This window comes from Macrosteles quadrilineatus, unplaced genomic scaffold, assembly GCF_028750875.1.
Source record: "Macrosteles quadrilineatus isolate MER2022 unplaced genomic scaffold, UCM_ALF_1.0 Scaffold_14__1_contigs__length_3811126, whole genome shotgun sequence".
Taxonomy (NCBI): Eukaryota; Metazoa; Arthropoda; class Insecta; order Hemiptera; family Cicadellidae; genus Macrosteles; species Macrosteles quadrilineatus.
The window spans coordinates 182,733-200,471 of NW_026542607.1; the positions used below are offsets into that span (position 1 = coordinate 182,733).

General features: G+C 37.6%; 2 protein-coding genes across 2 annotated transcripts in view; one reads left to right on the plus strand and one right to left on the minus strand.

Moving 5' to 3' along the window:
- Positions 1 to 3,393: 3,393 nt before the first annotated feature.
- Positions 3,394 to 7,404, minus strand: LOC129005010 (uncharacterized). The gene has a single exon (XM_054433758.1). The coding sequence runs from the start codon at positions 7,402 to 7,404 to the stop codon at positions 3,394 to 3,396; it is 4,011 nt and encodes a 1,336-aa protein (XP_054289733.1).
- A 3,852-nt stretch (positions 7,405 to 11,256) lies between these two features.
- Positions 11,257 to 17,739, plus strand: part of LOC129005007 (meiosis regulator and mRNA stability factor 1-like) — a 47,741-nt gene continuing 41,258 nt past the window's right edge. Inside the window, exons 1-2 of the mRNA XM_054433753.1 lie at positions 11,257 to 11,318; positions 15,764 to 15,852. Of these exons, the coding sequence (XP_054289728.1) occupies positions 15,816 to 15,852 (37 nt within the window). The 5' untranslated portion in view covers positions 11,257 to 11,318; positions 15,764 to 15,815. The remainder of the gene's footprint in view (positions 11,319 to 15,763; positions 15,853 to 17,739) is intronic.

Genomic DNA, 17,739 nt, shown 5'->3' on the forward strand with positions numbered 1-17,739 from the left:
TTTGTTTTTCCACACCCTGATGAACCGACTATAAGACATCTTAATGGGTGTGGTAATAGATTATTTATGGATCCTTCTTCGATGCAGTACACATTGATATCCATTTTAGAACTTATATAAATCTAAAACTATTACACATTCAACGTTTTCGTTTTGAAGCAAGCGATTGTTTTGATCTCGGAGAGTGATGTCGATTCGGTTGATCGTTTGTAAACCATTCCTCAGAGGAACGTACAACTTCTCCGTTGGCACTTCATATATCTTGTAGCCATGTGCTACATTCAGGAAGAACGTGTACAACAGTTCTGCTTCCACATGTTTGTGTCTGTGCTCATCGTGGCTGATGTAACTGTGCTCTACGATGTTGCAGTGTACCTCTATGGCGTCCACAGCCCTGAAATTGGGTGCATTTGGCGCAGTCAGTAATGTATTGACATCGTAAAACGATTTCTGTTCGGTTAATGGTTTCTCTCCTGGACTTGAGAATCCGAGGAATGAAGCCGCCTTTTCGTCGAGATAAAATTTCAATGGACTTGTTATTGCGATACGATTGTTTTCTCTTTTGATTGAAAATTGGTTGGTAGGTACGTTAAGTTTCAATGCAGTAATATATTCGTTGATTTTTTCATTTAGTTTTTCAATAGTCCAATATCCCCTTGAGATCGTAAATGGCGTCGGGATCAGATAAATATCGCTGTCCCAAAAATATATGTTACCCGGTTCTAACACGTTGTTTATGTAGTTCTCCGACATAAAGCTAACTAGAGCTAGTCGGCACTTGCTACCATCACTGAGGCGGATAGGGTGCTCTGGATGGAATGTCATTTGGCATCCTTTGCCCCGGATTTTCACTAGCGGCATCTTTGTCACTTATATCATTACCATTTTGTGCTCTCTTTAAATTTATAATGTCATCGTGTATATTACCCAATATCGTGTTAAGGATTGTCTGGAATATAATCAGTTTTTCATTTAACTCGTTTAGTTCTTTCCTTACGATCACGTCATAAAGATCTTTTGATCTGCTGACTTTTCCTATTCTTCGATGTCCGTTTAAATTCACCACCTCAGGGTTCGAAACATCGAATGTTTTTGTTAGTCTATCCACCGTTGATTTTACAGTATCTAATTGATATTTGTTTACAACATCATGTTTATCAATTGCATTGGAGACGCTAACCAAACGTTTGCTTTTAAAACCAATGAAATTATCCTTGATGTTCATCGTAGATTCTATTTTACCAAGTCTAGTGTTTAATGCTACATGGCTCGAATCGTCGTTAGGTGTTCTCATCATTTTCTTCATTTCCGAAAGACCTGATTTGACAAGATCCCTAATTTCAGACTTTGTTTGTGATTCGATTTGTTGACGAATTGAGCTTTGGTAGTCCACCTCGTCCCCGAATCTATTGAACATGAATCTTCCGCTGCCACCACCAACTCCATACGTATTTATCATCCCGTATAGCTCTTATGATATCATCCCAAGGCTCATCACTAGAGTTTCGTCGTAAAACCTCCAAACACAAATGACCACAGATAGGTGGATCATTATACTCTTGAACAGCAATGTCATTATAGAAGAGATCGTTTGAACCTAAATAGTCTATTAGTTCTAGTGGTGGGGGTGCGTTTCCAAACGAATCGAAATAGAACTTTTTGTTTTTGTCTTTAACATAACAAGTCCAATGGGTTCCAGAAGAATCGATATTACCCAGATTCAAGATTCCACATTCAAACTCCATAGGGGCTTCGGGTAATATCTGTCTCATAAACACTCCTCGAAAGCCACGGATGCCTAATTGGTTAGCATAAAGCTCTATTTCTCCCAGTGACATAGGTTCAAACGACTTTACGGGTTTTTTAAAAGAGAGTCCAGCTTGTTGTTGATGCATCGCTTAAGACCGGCTCCCTTGGGGTCTTTTTCAATTATTGAATCTAGCTCGTTATCGATCAGGTTTTTCAACCACGGCACGAATCGGTTCTTGAGAATCGGTGCCACCTGATGACGTATCAATGGAGATATGAAACGTTTTCCATATGGCACCTTTGATTCAACCATTTCCAACATCTCTTTCAAAAGACCACCCTCTTTGTTTTTCAAAAGCTGGTCGTAGCTCACAGCCAGACGTAGACCGGTTTTGTTCCGGATAGCTTTTTCAACAGCCTTGTGTTGTGCTTCGTTAAGCAGTATATGATCCGCTCCACGTGAGAGGCTATCATTAGTTAAACCAATTATAGCAGTTCTACGCTTCTTAAACGCGATGCGTAGCTTACGCTTCTGACCGTCGGACAAGTGAATTCTGTGTCTGTGCAGTTCACTCATTTTTAAGTGTTTCCCACTTATATAAGAGCCAATGGAAATCTACTGTATGAAATGCAAAAGGAAAACCACTTCTCAAGACAGTGGGGAGTATGTCAAAACCGTTAACAACAAATGGCGTTTAAATACGACATGCAATATTTGCGGTCAGCGTAAAGGCGCCTTCGTCAAAGTTCCTAAGCCCAGTATGGCCGCCAAGGAAGTACATAGACCAGTGATCAAGCACTTTCCTCGACGACGTATTGTTACCCTAGGTATAGACGATCTGTGGGCCGCAGATCTGGTTGTCATGAGAAAGTATGCCAGTGAGAATGATGGCTATAATTATATGTTGAATGTGATTGATACCTTTTCAAAATTCGCCTGGTCAGAGCCGTTGATGACCAAACGGGGTGCAGAAGTAGCGGAATCGTTTATGCTCATATTGAAGCGAGCAATTGACGTCAACGGTCACACCGCTCCCAGACTGTTACACACCGATAAGGGCAAAGAATTTCTTAACCGTGATTTTAAGTCAGTTTTGCAATCGTACAACATAAAAATGTATCATACTGAAAATGAGGAAAAGAGTGCAATCGTTGAGAGGTTCAATCGTACGTTGAATGAAAAAATGAAAGTCATATTTGAGACCCGAAATTGTTTTCGGTGGTTGGACATAGTTCAAGACCTGTTACATCAGTACAACAACAGTGTCCATCGTACGATTCGTATGAAACCTGCAGAGGTTACTAATGCGGACGTACCTAGATTGCTTGAGAGGTTCTCCAATATTCCTCACACACCTAAAAAAATAAAATTTCAACTAGGAGACAGAGTGAGGATTGTGACAAAAAAAGATACGTTTGCCGATAAATACAGTCGCAATTGGACTAGAGAGATATTTACTATATCCAAAGTGCAAGACACCTTTCCAATAACCTATAGAATCAAAGATAAAAGAGGTGAAGAAATAATTGGATCTTTTTATGAGAAAGAGCTACAAAAAACCTTGTGCACACCAGGGCAATAAATAACAACAGTGTAAAACACGAAAAAAATATATTTTACAGGAATAGTTTTTTTACATTTTTTTATGTACATTCAGTAGGAATTCTTCTATGTCCCCAGGGTAGCGTCCTTATTCCGTCTCGAAGAACACACCGTTTGTCGTCCTTTGGCGAAAGTGATTTCTTGAATTGTGTCATACTATAAACATCGTGCAGGTGGCTTCGGATGCTGTTGATTTGTCTGTACACATCTTCGAGAGTCTTCAAACATCTGCGATAGTCATCTATTGTGATTTCATTTTCCACCACTGATTTCTTGATTCCTTTAGCCTTTTTAGATGTTTTTATACAATTCAAACCTTCCTCTACGTCAGTGGCATACATTTTTGACTTCAGACCAACGTATTCAACCATGATCAGACCTTCCAGCTCATCTTTCATTTTTCCGAGAACCTTTTTGTTTACTCGAGGCATACCAAAAGGGTTGGAGCTTTGATATGCACTCGTGTCGAACTCGTCAATCATTTCTTTCATGTCCATGTACCAGTCTTCTGTATATATGATGTAAATCAGTGAGTCGGTATCAGTATAGGCGAGTATGATCCGATCACCATATCTGCTCTTCATCACTTGATAGTGGAAACGGTATATAAGGGTTTTCGACACATCTAGAATAGCCACCCCCACGTAAATCGGTTTGTTGAAAAGAAGTGATGTTTTGGTCATGTGCACAGCTGCAAGATGGTCCGTAAATATTTTCCTACTCTTGAATGTAGGTTTGGCAATGAATTTATCCGCCTGTCGTTCATCAGTTACCAGACGAACGTCCACTCTATTCCGAAGGTTTTCCATAGTTTTCCCAAATACCGCGTTATTCATAAGCTTGTAGAAGTCAATTTCGAATTTATTCTTTGCCTTGGTCCTCATGTTAGTGTTTAAATCGATGTATGGTTTCATCCACGGTTTTTGAGAAAACTCAAGAACCCGATGTATATTTTTTAGTTTCATTCCGAGGTTGAGATACTGTTTTAAATTTCTGTAGTGTACAACGTATCTAGATCGGTCGTACAAAGTGGTGACTAGTTTGGGTATTTTTGACCCAGGTGGAATCATTTTGTGAGGTGCCAGTGGAAAGTCTGCATGGTGGTCATGAATTTCTTCAGGATACTCGAGGTCAACTTCGAGAATGTAGCCGGTGGCCGCGTCATCACTGATGTCTAAAACATTTATTTCAGTATCTTTTCGCCATCTAAAGTCACCGAATGGCATTGCCTGCGACATAGCCCAAGCATATAGGTTATTCGCATCTAAGTACACCAGGTAGCTAGGTTCTTTGTTCTCATCGAAGCCTTGACTCATGTACTTGTTGTTGGCTCGAGCTTGTCTCAAGCAACACTGCGAAACACCTCCACGAATTCCTTTTTCAACCATTAGAATCATATCGAGGTTGGTTAGTAACTGGAGCTCTACATCAGTGAGTTTCAGCATCGCCGACCAGGCTAATCCGGGAGCTGTGAAGTACCACGCTGGATCGAGACTATATGTTTGAAGGCAAACGTCTCTGAAGTTGTCCATAACATCTGCCAACTGGAGGACGTCAATCTTGTTGTAAAACAATGTGTACTCTCTCATATCTTTGATGTTGAACTCATTCCAAACCTTTTGAGCATGCTCATAATCTGATTCTGATACATCACACTTATTTAATTTGTTTTTGAAATCATGAAGTTCCGGCAGAGTTGTCATATCATATTTTGTTATGTTATCCATAAAGTCATAGGGATAAACTCCTTTTCTTGTTACCAACTCTATCTGTGATGATCTGACAAATCTCTTTGTATGCTCCAACTGATGTGTAGTTAAATTGTTAATCAATTGGTCTAAACTTGCACTTAAAAACTTAAAAGAGTCCAAGAATCTCAGTTCCAACCCTCCCCTAACTTGAACGGTGAATGATATATATCGCTCATCATTTTGGGGAATCACTTTGAGTTTCTCACCTTGTCGTCCTATTTCTTTGATGAACTGATGTATGTCATAGCCAGAAAGGTTGTGCAAGAAAACAGGAATAAATTTGGGCTTAGTAAACAATAAGTTACATTTGGAATGGGCAGGGCCTCGATACAAACCGGTGAGGTGGTCGTGATCCCTTACTTTGTCGGTTTCATTGAGAGGTTCCTGGCAGATGTGACAGGTTACCGCTTCTTTATGTCTACGTATCTCTTCTTCCTGCAATGGTTTCATTGGAATGATCTTTTCGTAGATTTGTTTTATCTCCACGGCCTCCTTTTTCAACGCCTCGACAAATTTTCGTCCAGCATCTTCCCCGAAATATGTCGTTGGAGGCTTTTCACTGCCAGAGATATAGTAACAGAAACTTATAGCTTCGTGTTTCTGATAGCTGTATGTGTACGATCTCTTAGCACCGTTTTCATCAACTCCCGATGGTTCACAAGTAGAAATCGGGAGGAGCATGCTCTCCAGATCGGCATAAATGACATAAGGAACTTTCATTGATTTATTGTGTTCTGTAAATCTTATTTTGTCATTTTTTCCAGCGGTAGGGAGCTTTATTTTTAGAGCATCATGTCTAGAGCAGTCCTCCATATGTGTCTTCAAATTGTCTTCGTTATGAAAGTGCTGAAGACAACGTCTGCATATATAGCATTTTCCTTTATGTTTTGTAGCTTGACTGCGAACTAAACGAGATAGGTTTTTAATTAGACAGTAGTGTGAGTTCGTTCCATCTTTAACCAACAACAGGTCTACATGCACGGGCTTTTCTTCATCTGTTACACACAAGGGAAAAACATCACTATTTTCTTCAAGACCGTATACATTGATCGATAATCCTGCACGCTTTTCAAATTTTTTTACATCAGTCAGTTTGACTGGAAAATCTATCCCATCAAATAACTTGAGAAATCCATCTACGTAAGCAGTGTAGCTGTCGATCCGCTCCGGGTGTACGTTTGAAGGGTGGAGTGCTGCTAGACAACACCACATGAAACAACGCTGATCATTGTTTTTTATGTTTACAACAGCACGTTTCAAGCGATTTTTTTCTGGCAGGGCTATGTAACTAGACCCTTTCAAAGGCTTAAGTCGGTTGATATGTAAAAAAAGACATTCAATCGTTTTCATGTTCCAATTGGAGCCTTTGTGATTAAAACTTTCCATCTCAGTCAATAGTTTTTGTTTTGCCTCATTTAACAAATCTGATAGATTAGAATCTTCGTAAATGATGATGTTTTTCGTTTTGAATTCAAAATCAGATTCGACTTTTTCCGTAATCCCTTTAGCGAACTTTGCCTTAAGGATAAGTTGGATTTTCAATGAAGTTCCCTCATCACGAACCTTTTCAATTATAAGTTTTTTGGAATCTTCGATAAAAGTTTCAACACTTTTGTAACCATTTACTTTGACATTATTGATCTCAAACGTCTTCATTCGACCTCTGAACGCCGTTTTAGATTGGATGATTTCAAGATTAGGTGGTGGCGGAGGCTTACGTGGGACTTGCACTATGATGGATGGCTGAACTATGATGGATGGTTGAACTATGACGGATGGTTGGTTTAGTTGCTGTTTTTGTATCCACGCCGCTTGATGAGCTCTACTCCCAGTATGACGGGCCCAGTTTTTCCTAGTAATACTGAGGTGACATACATCACAGAATTTTAATGTTTTTGTATCGACTCTCCTGACAGGTAGAACCTGCACGACATCCGAAACATCTTCTTCCTGCTCTTGAATGTCCATCATCTCACTAGCACCTTGTAGTTGTTCCGAAATATCCAACTCACTATGTTGGGCTCGACGACGCTTCGGTGATGTAGGACGGGTCTCGTTATCGCTGTCGTTGTCAGTAGGAAACGACCGCTTGGTAGCACTTTGAACAACCGGTGACACATGATGTTCTCCGTCAGAGACCGAGGCAACATCCAAACGGTGTTCTTCCCTAGCACCTTGTTGTTCCTCAATATCGTCTTTATAACGTTGGAACCAACGACGCTTTGGTGGTGTAGGAAGGCTGTCGTCATCACTCTCGTTGTCACTAGGAAACGATCGCTTCGTAGCACTGACACTAGCCATCACCGCAAATCCTCGTCACACTTATAAATGGTTGAAAACTTACTTTTCACGCACTACACAATTTCAAAGACTCGAAAAATAGCACCTCTCACAACCACCTCTCAGAGAAGACTGACGCAAGACCGCGCGGGCTGTTGCACAATCGTCGAAACACATGACCATATATGGTAATGTTCTCGAACGTTCCAAGATGATCACGTGACCTATCACGTGGCATTTCCTTTTATGGTAATGTTTCTAGAACATTCCATGATCACATGATCCCAAGACAAGTGACGTCACTAAACACGGAACGACTCAACTCAGAAGACACGTAAAAATCAACATGAAAACAATGAGTTTCAAATGGCGTGTCAGTATACATTGAGATCGAAATACTACATCTTCATACAAATCCTCTAGTGAAAACATGAGCACCGAATGATGCAATCGACGCCATTTTTGTGCAGTTGAGAACCTATTGGTGGTCCTATATAAAATGAGATTCAAAAGCTGTTGTCGTTTTCGATCTCAACCGTGAGATCCTATTATACGACAAGTATACCAAATGAGAACTGATTTAACGTTGCAATCGGCGTCATTTTTGTGCAGTTGAGAACCTATTGGTGGTCCTATATAAAATGAGATTCAAAAGCTATTGTCGTTTTCGATCTCAGCCGTGAGATCCTATTATACGACAAGTATACCAAATGAGAACTGATTTAACGTTCTTTATATCTACACAAAAAAAATTGTCATCCAAATCAGAGGATCAGTCTCTGTCTGTAAGATCATCCTCTGTTTACATGTGACGTCATGGACACACCTCCCTTCCCGACCTACCTCAACCCACGTGGTCTACACTCCTCCCTCCTCTGTCCTAGAACGTGAGTTTCAAATGGCGTGTCAGTATACATTGAGATCGAAATACTGCATCTTCATACAAATCCTCTAGTGAAAACATGAGCACCGAATGATGCAATCGGCGCCATTTTTGTGCAGTTGAGAACCTATTGGTGGTCCTATATAAAATGAGATTCAAAAGTTGTTGTCGTTTCTGTAAAGTCGTCCAAATCAGAGGATCAGTCTCTGCCTGTAAGGTTAGGTTAGGTTAGGCAAAGTGAGGTTACCTACCTCAACCCACGTGGTCTACACTCCTCCCTCCTCTGTCCTAGAACCCCCAAAATGACTACTACTGTCGTTTAACAGAATTTTTCCTGACATTAGTTTCTTCTATATCTTCATCCATTATCACTCCTGACTCCTGAGCTGAAATCGTATTCGTATACGAAAGAAAGAGTAAACGAGTAAAGAATTGAAAAGAAGACTTGTTATTATTTTGAAATTAATTAATTGCTAAGGTTAGACTGGTTGGATGTTGTAAATGTGGGTCATTGTGGGAGGTGGAGGTGTGGTATTTGGGATTTGGGTATTTCACTCACTGTACTCGCACTGGGTTCACCGTTCACCACCCACCGGTGGGACTGGGATGGGAGATGGGACACAAGGGAGGGACTAGGGACTCACTCCAGATTTCCAACGTGAAGGCACGAAATAGTGAGCGCGTAACATGCAGACAAGGTCGTATGCGCGCGAAATACGTTGGCAGCTTTGGCTGTAAATCAGCTGGTCAGCTGTTGGTTGTACTGTTGTATCAAAAAAAGATTGGTTACTGGACTATGAAAATAATTTTAATCCGCTTAAAATGTACAGATATCGATTTTTAATTCATATTGTTTCGGTTTTCAATTCTGTATGTTTTATTTTCAATATTTTAATAAATTTATGTTCATAAGTTTAAATTTAAATAAATAAAGTGCGAATTAATGAGCTGATGTAACCTGTCTGCCATGTTATCTAAATTTGCGTTTACACCAGAGTTTGAAACACGAGTTGCAAACAGAAATTGCAAACATCTCTAAAAACTCTAAAAACGCCCATTTTCAGACGAAACTTTTCGCCGTTGCAAACAGTTTTTCAGTGTTTGTAACAGAAATTTTTGTTTCCACTTGAAGTCGATAAAGATCAAAGGGAGTTGCAAACTCTTTGTTTGCAACACTAGTTTCGGTCACTATGAGCCGAGAGCCATTGAAACACGAAACAGAAACATTTCTCCGCCATCCCCTTCGTGCGATCCCCTTCGCTACCACCTCCAGTCTCACTCACGTGATCACTCGCAACACCCTGTGTCTCGACTCAGTGAACCCTGTCTGGACTGCTACCTCGTGTTTGTTGTGACTTATCTCGTATCGTTCGTGCGTGTTGTGAGTGATGATCTACTGAGTGAGATGGAGTGAAGAGATGACAATATTATCAAAGTTAATTTTTTAGCTTTTACAGAGAAAATTAAGTGCTTTGGAATCAAACTATTTCTGACTATAAAAACAAAAGCAAGAAAAACTATGCATGGAATGACATGTCACGGGAAATTAACTTAAGCAGGGCAGAGGTCCAAAATAAGACGAGGAACCTCATAATTCAATTTAACAGAGAATCTAAAAAGTCAATAAGTCGATCTGGATCGGGGGTTGACGATGGGAAAACCAAGTGGAAGTTTTTTTTCAATCGATGATGTTTCAATCAAGGTTGAAATTATTTCAAACATTTTCATGAAACATGGAAACAAAAACCATGAAATAAAAATTGCAAACTTTTATTTGAAACTACTGTTTGCAACTGCTGTTTGCAAGTTTTTGTTTGAAACTCCGGTGTAAACGCGGCTTAAATGGGATGCCTCGATGCCTGTCACCCTGTCACTAAACAACACCACTTGCGACTTTGCCAGTTCTACCAGGCCGCGGCCTGTAGTTAGAGGCGGCCGTGGCTATAATCGATGTATATTTATTTATTGAACACCAACGGCAAACACCATTTTACATCAAATAAGCTACAGATAGGAAACAATTATGAAAATTTACTTACATGAAGAAACGTTGTTGAAATGAAAAGGAAACATTGGTTTATTATTGATCTAGTTTTATTTGTAAGGCTAGGATTATACTAGGACGCTAGCGTCCGAGAGGCTGGCGTCCGGGACGCTAGCGTCCCACTTCGAGCCGATAAATTACGTGATTTGTGTTGGGACGCTAGCCTCTCGGACTGTCATTTTATTTCCACGTTTTGTCGCTTTTTGTTTCTATATATTTAAATAACATTAGGTTTAACGAGTACCCAGGTTTGCTGCTTTAAGGAGGCTAATAAAGTGTGTTTTTAGTAGAATATTCATAGCTTAGTATAAAACAAATTGGCACAGTTTGATATTAATATATCCATACACAAGCAAACTCCAACAGTAACAATATTTTCTATAAAAATAACATGGGAATTTTTAATTTACACTTTTTTAATTTTCTCCGTAACTAATAAACGTACGAAAACACTCAAATATACTAAATTATTTGTTTTTAAGCTCATTAAAATTGTCTAGAGAGAAATTGGGAAATTTTGTGTCTTACGGGTCAAAAATGACAAAACCCCTTATTTACCCCATAAAACAAGGTCCGTTCATGCTGGTTCGCGAACAGTTTATCCCGCCCTTCACCTTTTTCATCGAAATCGGACAAAAATTACTCAAGTTATCACGTTTATGGACATATATATAATATTTTAATCTATATGTACCGATGGGGTTTTTGGCCTCTAGGGACATTCAAATCGAGCGTCCGGTGGCTTTTTTTAGCGTCCGACGCTGGCATCCCTAGTATAATCGCCCCCATTTGATTTAATGCCCCGCTAGCGTCCCGGACGCTGGCCTCCCGGACGCCAGCGTCCTAGTATAATCCTAGCCTAACAGTGAGTTGGCAGTTGGCACCAATGCTGTTGCCACAATAATAAATAATAGTAAGTAAGTACGTATGAAATGGAAATGAATATGGTGGATGCTATTCGACTGGAGGAGAAGGCTATTCTGTGATTGGGAAACACTGATCATCTAGGTAACGGTTTACTTTTAATACCCATTTATTTACAGCTGCAATTACTATAAATCTTATTTTATGCTCTAATTATATTCATACTTTCCACTTGTCTTGGTAACCTCAGTTTATGACCTCATAAATACGCCAGGAGAAACCTTTCTTTGTTATTGTAGTTGGTAGATTTCCATAGGACCCTGGGGCAAAAATTTTCTAGATAAACTTTTCACTTTTTTAATTGAATGGCGAAATATCATAGTATCCACGGCGTTCTTAGAATATAAACTTTATAATTAAAGTATATTGGCTACAACTCTTGTGCTTAAAAGTCCTTTTTCCATTTCCACATATGCCAACTTGGTCCAAAACAGAGGCCTAACTTAGACCTCTGTGCACTAATTTATGTAATTTAAATACATAGGCCTAGGCATACCTATAACTTAACTCAAGTGTTTCATAAAGTAAGTTCTAAATCTCAGTTAGCCTAGATTTATCAAATTTGTTAAGTTACATCAGTTTTTACCAAGGTTATTTGCCCTATTGGCCTACTTAGGCAAACCTCAAAACCACAATGGGCCTAATCTTAAAACCTAGGTCTAGCAAACTTAAACTAGGCCTAACTTATCTTAACTTTAAATTGATCGTCTCTAGCTTTTAAACTTATCTGAGAACTACTTAGCCTAAGTAAATCCTTAAGAATCCCTTTACATTTTTTAGGGCTAGAAGCATACAGTAGGCCTAACTTAAAATTTAATTTTTTTTACCCTTGTAAGGCCATCAACTTTTGTGGTGTACCTACACCGGTCACTAAGTTAAGGCCAGGGCCAGCCCTATTACCGTACTGAGTTATGCACCTAAAAGGCCAGGCTATTTTTGTTTTGCGTCACATAGTTTTGGTAAATATAAGCCATTTTTAACTAAGGGAGGCCTACCTAACTTGCCGTACCATATTATCAGAAACCCATAATTTTTTTATATTTTTTTTAGGTAGGCCTAGGCCTAGGCCCTAAGCTTAACAGGCTTTTAAAAACACTAACTTAATGGTGTTAGTAGGCCTAATTTTAACTTTAAAAAAGGTTTAAAAATGTAGGACCCAGACCCTAGCTTAAAAACACTTCCTGAAGTGTGAAATTGCGTAAAAAGTGTATAAAATGAAGTTTTCGAGGATAATTGATGGAAAAGCAATTCCAGTCCCAAATATTGACTGGAATTTGATAAAACCGACCCTAACTACTACAGTTCCTCCAAAACCTCAATAAGTTATACACCAATTTTAGACAATTCCACACACTTCAAGAATGTTGGATTCACTAAGTTACATCGATGTGAAAAATTCACAAGGCATATGCACTCGACATATAAGTTAATTTACAGTTGTCTCACTCAAAGATAACCAAAACCGGCATGCACGGAGAGCACTATGTCTTTGGTTTGCCGATAGCCAACCAGCAACTAGCCTACAACGAATATTAAAATCACTTCGCCCAACAAATACATATTGTCAGGTAGGCCTATCCACATAGGCTAACTTATTTCACCAGGAATCACCCCTTTCTTACATAATGTCCGAAAGCGATTTTCCGACACAATCAGAATGAAAATTAATTATAAATTAGAGCTACGTCCTCCTTTGTCACTACTTCACTTTGAACTAAACACATGGAGTCACGGAGACAGTTCTAAACATACAACTAACAAATAAACCACCAGCCAATCAGATTACTGCACGAAAGAAACCATCAGCCAATCAGAAATCTACACAAATAGGCCTACATCATCTGTTGATCTGTTTCACAACAAACCACAAACAATGCAGTTGCAGTGACAGGTCACTGTATCACAATTACCCCTAGAATTCCCTCGAAATTTAACTTTGAATTCCCTCTGTATTTCCCGTAAAATCCCGGTTTCAATTAGCAAAGTACTGCAGTTAAGATTTTAACAAATATATAGATCTCATGAACACTCACTTGTTCAGGAAAAAATAATTGATGATTATGAAATGAAACTGTTCTAAACTAACCGAACCAACCAAACTTGCTGTATGATTTCATGAGGAAAAAATTATTGTTGATTATGAAATGAATCTGTTCTAAACTAACCGAACCAACCAAACTCGCTGTAGGCCTATGATTTCACAAGGAAATAATAATTGTTCATTTTGAAATGAAACTGTTCTAAACTAACCAAACCAACCAAACTTGCTGTGTATGATTTCATGAGGAAAAAATAATTGTTCATTATGAAATGTATCTGTTCTAAACTAACCGAACCAACCAAACTCGCTGTAGGCCTATGATTTCAAAAGGAAATAATAATTGTTTATTTTGAAATGAAACTGTTCTAAACTAACCAAACCAACCAAACTTGCTGTATGATTTCATGAGGAAAAAATAATTGTTCATTATGAAATGAATCTGTTCTAAACCAACCTAACTTGCTGTTTGATTTCATAAATCGGTTTTATAAGAGAACTCGTTACCCAGATATACAACCAAACAGTAAAGTACAAACCATGAAACCAATAACCCTATAAATCAGATTTTGTAGACACCAGCGCACCCAGTGTCACTAACACGAACACGAACTACTGTAAACACTATATACGAGCAACAACTTGTGTTGTTTAGTTCCATAAGATATGTTTATTTATTTATTAATTCCATACTCCTTGAGGAGTTTGTTTTATCTATGTTAATTATTCGTAATTTATATTATGTCTGCAGAAATATCAAAATAGATTCGGTTCGATATATCGTTTCTAAAATATTTTTATTTTCAATTTAAACATACATGGAAATAGGTTATGATCTGTTTATAATTTATTGATGTTTTGAATGTAAAAATATAATCGAGTTAAGATCGGTGTACGTTTTTAATGAACTTGAATAAATAAAACTCATCAATATACAAACAAAAGAAGACTGAAAATCATTGACTATTAGGCCTAGTCAAAGCTGAAAACTTAACTTCACGTTTTTAGAGATACTGGTAAGGATAGGCTATACACAGGTGATAGATACACTTCACTTTTTATTGACCTATTTAAATATTTTCAAGCCATTTTTTTACTAAATATATATGATAAAATAAACAAACAACTTTATTTTTACTTTGATATTGTTTTTATTTATATCGTATGGTACAATACAATTCTGATGGTCTTCCTGTCTCTGCCGGCTCTGCTCAACCCGTCGTCGTTGGCGGCAAAGGAAAGTACCCATTGATACAGACTAATTTCCCATTCTTGCTGGGTAATTACCTATAAATTACCCTTTTACCCGTCGAATAACCGTTTTCTCCCCATGATTAACCACGTATAACTTAATCTCCCCCACCCAAAACCCCGAATTCCCACTGGCCCCCTAGTGAGTTGGGATTATTATTTATTTATTTAATTATAAATAAAAGGAGGCCTTGGCGCCAACAAATTCTTTGATAAAGTTGTAGTATTGATGTCCTAGAATAGTTTAAAAGTGATTTTAGAACGTTTAAGCTGGGGTCTGGGTCCTGAATAAGTAGGCCTACCCAAAAAAATTTACATATTCTTATATCTAAGTAAAATAGGTAGGCTATACGAAAACCTTTAATGATTTTTATTTTTGACAACAAATAAAAAATATAAAAGTTGGTTTTAAACCCAAAAGACACACATTTTCTTTTAGTAAATTGTGTAAGTTAGTTATAGCTAAAATGCTAATTTTCAAGTAAGTTAATTACCTTGGGTAATAAGTCCAGTTATAGTCTGAGGCTAAATTAGTACTATTTGAAAGTTCCAACTGCGTTTTTTTTTTCTAAAACTGAGAGAAGAGCAAGCCTATCTTTACTATCTTTGTAGAATCTTTACTATCTTGTTCTTTCACACACTTAACAGAATCCACAAAATACATGAGAAAATACATACACTAATGTTGTACGGTAAACACTTAAAATTATTTACAAAAGGCCTATGTTATTTTTTACATAAATTTGATACCGTAACACACGCCCTTGCGTAACGTGTAACGTACAAGATTTTACTTGACCCGACATTATACAGGGGGTTACGTACAATATTTTTCATTATCCATTTCACTCATCTTCTAACAGTAACGTTCTTTTACAAACAAAAGCTAGGTTAGGAAAATACTTTAAAGCATTTAACAATAAAATTCAAGCGCACAGCTGATTTCTAGCGTTGAACGTTGTTGGCTCCAGAGGTAGGCCTACATATTTTTTTTAAGTTGAGCACTCATGTTATTTTTGGGTTTCATTACTTCACCGAGTGAGTTTTAAAGAAGTTGTAGGCCTATACATCACGCTTGGGATAGGGAAGTTTAACACGGCAGGTTAGGTAAAATAGCCTTACCATTTTTTTGTGTGCACCAGGTTTGGTGTATTGCTGAACTTAACTTATGCACTTAAATTACATCAACTTCAAATGAAATTTATAGTTTAAATATGCCTATCTTCCATTTTGGTTTTAGATTGAAGGAAGGAGGTATATATGATCAAATCAAGATTGGCAAGAATCAGAAGATGAGTGATAGAAAAACGCTGCGTTCGAGAACAAGAGGTAAGTTGGATTTGTTTTCTAAGCGATAGATTATTTATTAAGGTACTTAATTGATCCTCTTTAGGTTTGTGTGTATCTATATTATTTATACGCTACATGAAACTTTGTGAACAATAGGCTAAGGCTTTTTTGTTTTAAGATTTAACCCCACATAATAGGAAATACCAAAAACGTTCGTCCAAGTGTGTAGATTTGCAAACTGACCTTACATTTTTGAAAAGTCCCTTGGGCTCTGCCCCAGTGGCTTTTAAAGTTCCCATGTTATCCTTATGAAGAACATATTTGTTTACATTACTGTATGATCAGCTGGATAATTGAATTGCTGTTAATATTTTACTTGCAATTTAAGGAAACTTATGTTGCAAAGAATATTTAACATATTTCTAGATTAAATAGTACCAAGATGTGTACATCTATGAAAATGGAACAGAAATTATTCTATAACCACTTTATTATTGTACATTGTACAATTTTACCCGGGAAAAGCCGGGTTTCGCTGCTAGTAAGTTTTATATTTTGTACTTCGAGAACCATTTGTTTAGGCTCAGGGGGACCCAAAACAGATATCCACTCAAAACTCAAATTTAAAAAAATGTTGACGAAAACAATACTTTCTCCATATACTATGTAATAGGGGGAGAAAGTAAGTGATGAAGCTCTGTAATTGCATTAAGATGTTTAAGAAATAATCAACTAAGTTATCAATCATGCAAATCAATTCTTGTTAACTTTCCAATCATGTATATTTGTTTGTTTAATTTAAATATTTTATCTACGGCCGTTTTTAAGTAGTTAGTAGCTGTTTCAGCTCAGTTCTTAGAATTGTAAAGTTTTACATAACAGCATGGTTTACTTTCATAACATCATAATTTTACTCATAACAACACAAGGTAACGGACCAATGAGGTTCAAGGATTGAGAGAGAAGAAGTTAAATTATAATGATTCGTTGTGTCACTGTCAGTGGCGATGAGAGGTTATAAACAAAAACATTTAACCTCTTTTAGAAGTTACGAGTATTGATTATTATTAGTAAATTAAAACTTTGTCATAGGTAAAGTAGTGTACGCAACTCGCGTAAATAATGTTAATGACACTCATAGAAGCTAGGAACTCAACAAGGCTCGTAGGTACCTAAAATTTATTACTTATGTCTTTAACACTATCTTAACACAATCATTTCATAACTACTATTTGTCAATAGATTAATGATTAATTATTAAATAATTGTACTCAATTTATAAAAGGTTGTGTATTTCTATTCAAACAAAAACTCGAATCAAGTTATAAAACAATAACAAAAAAACATATGTTGAACAATTAATTTAGGCCGAAACAAAAACAGTACAAATGGCTTTCGCAACCAAAAACAAGAACACACAGTCGTCCTCAAGTAGAATTAAAAGAAACAACGAAGCACCTAGGTGTTATGATTGATTCAAAACTAACTTGGAAACCACATGTAGATCAACTTAGCATGAAGCTTTCTTCAGGCATCTACGTGATTCGCAGAATGAAGCAGTAAGTGGCCTAGACGTGGCTAAAGTAGCTTACTTTGCCCTTTTTGAATCACACCTGAGGTATTCCATAACTACATGGGGAGGAACTGCCAACACAATCATAGAAAGGGTTCTCAAACAACAGAAAAGAGCGATCAGATGCCTGGCAGGCATACAATATCAGGAAAGCTGCCGAGAACACTTCAAACAGTTCAAAATCCTCACTGTAATATCACTCTACATACGTGAAACAATCCTGTACACAATAAGCTCACAACAAACAAGACACCAGGTCATACACCAATTCTAATTCAACACAAGGCATGCCTCAAACTTTGCCTTGCCACCACACCATCTCAGCCTATTTGAAAGGAAACCAGCGTACAAAG

Excerpts from the sequence above, each read along its gene's own strand:
- LOC129005010 (XM_054433758.1), bottom strand. The coding sequence starts at position 7,404 with ATGGCTAGTGTCAGTGCTACGAAGCGATCGTTTCCTAGTGACAACGAG.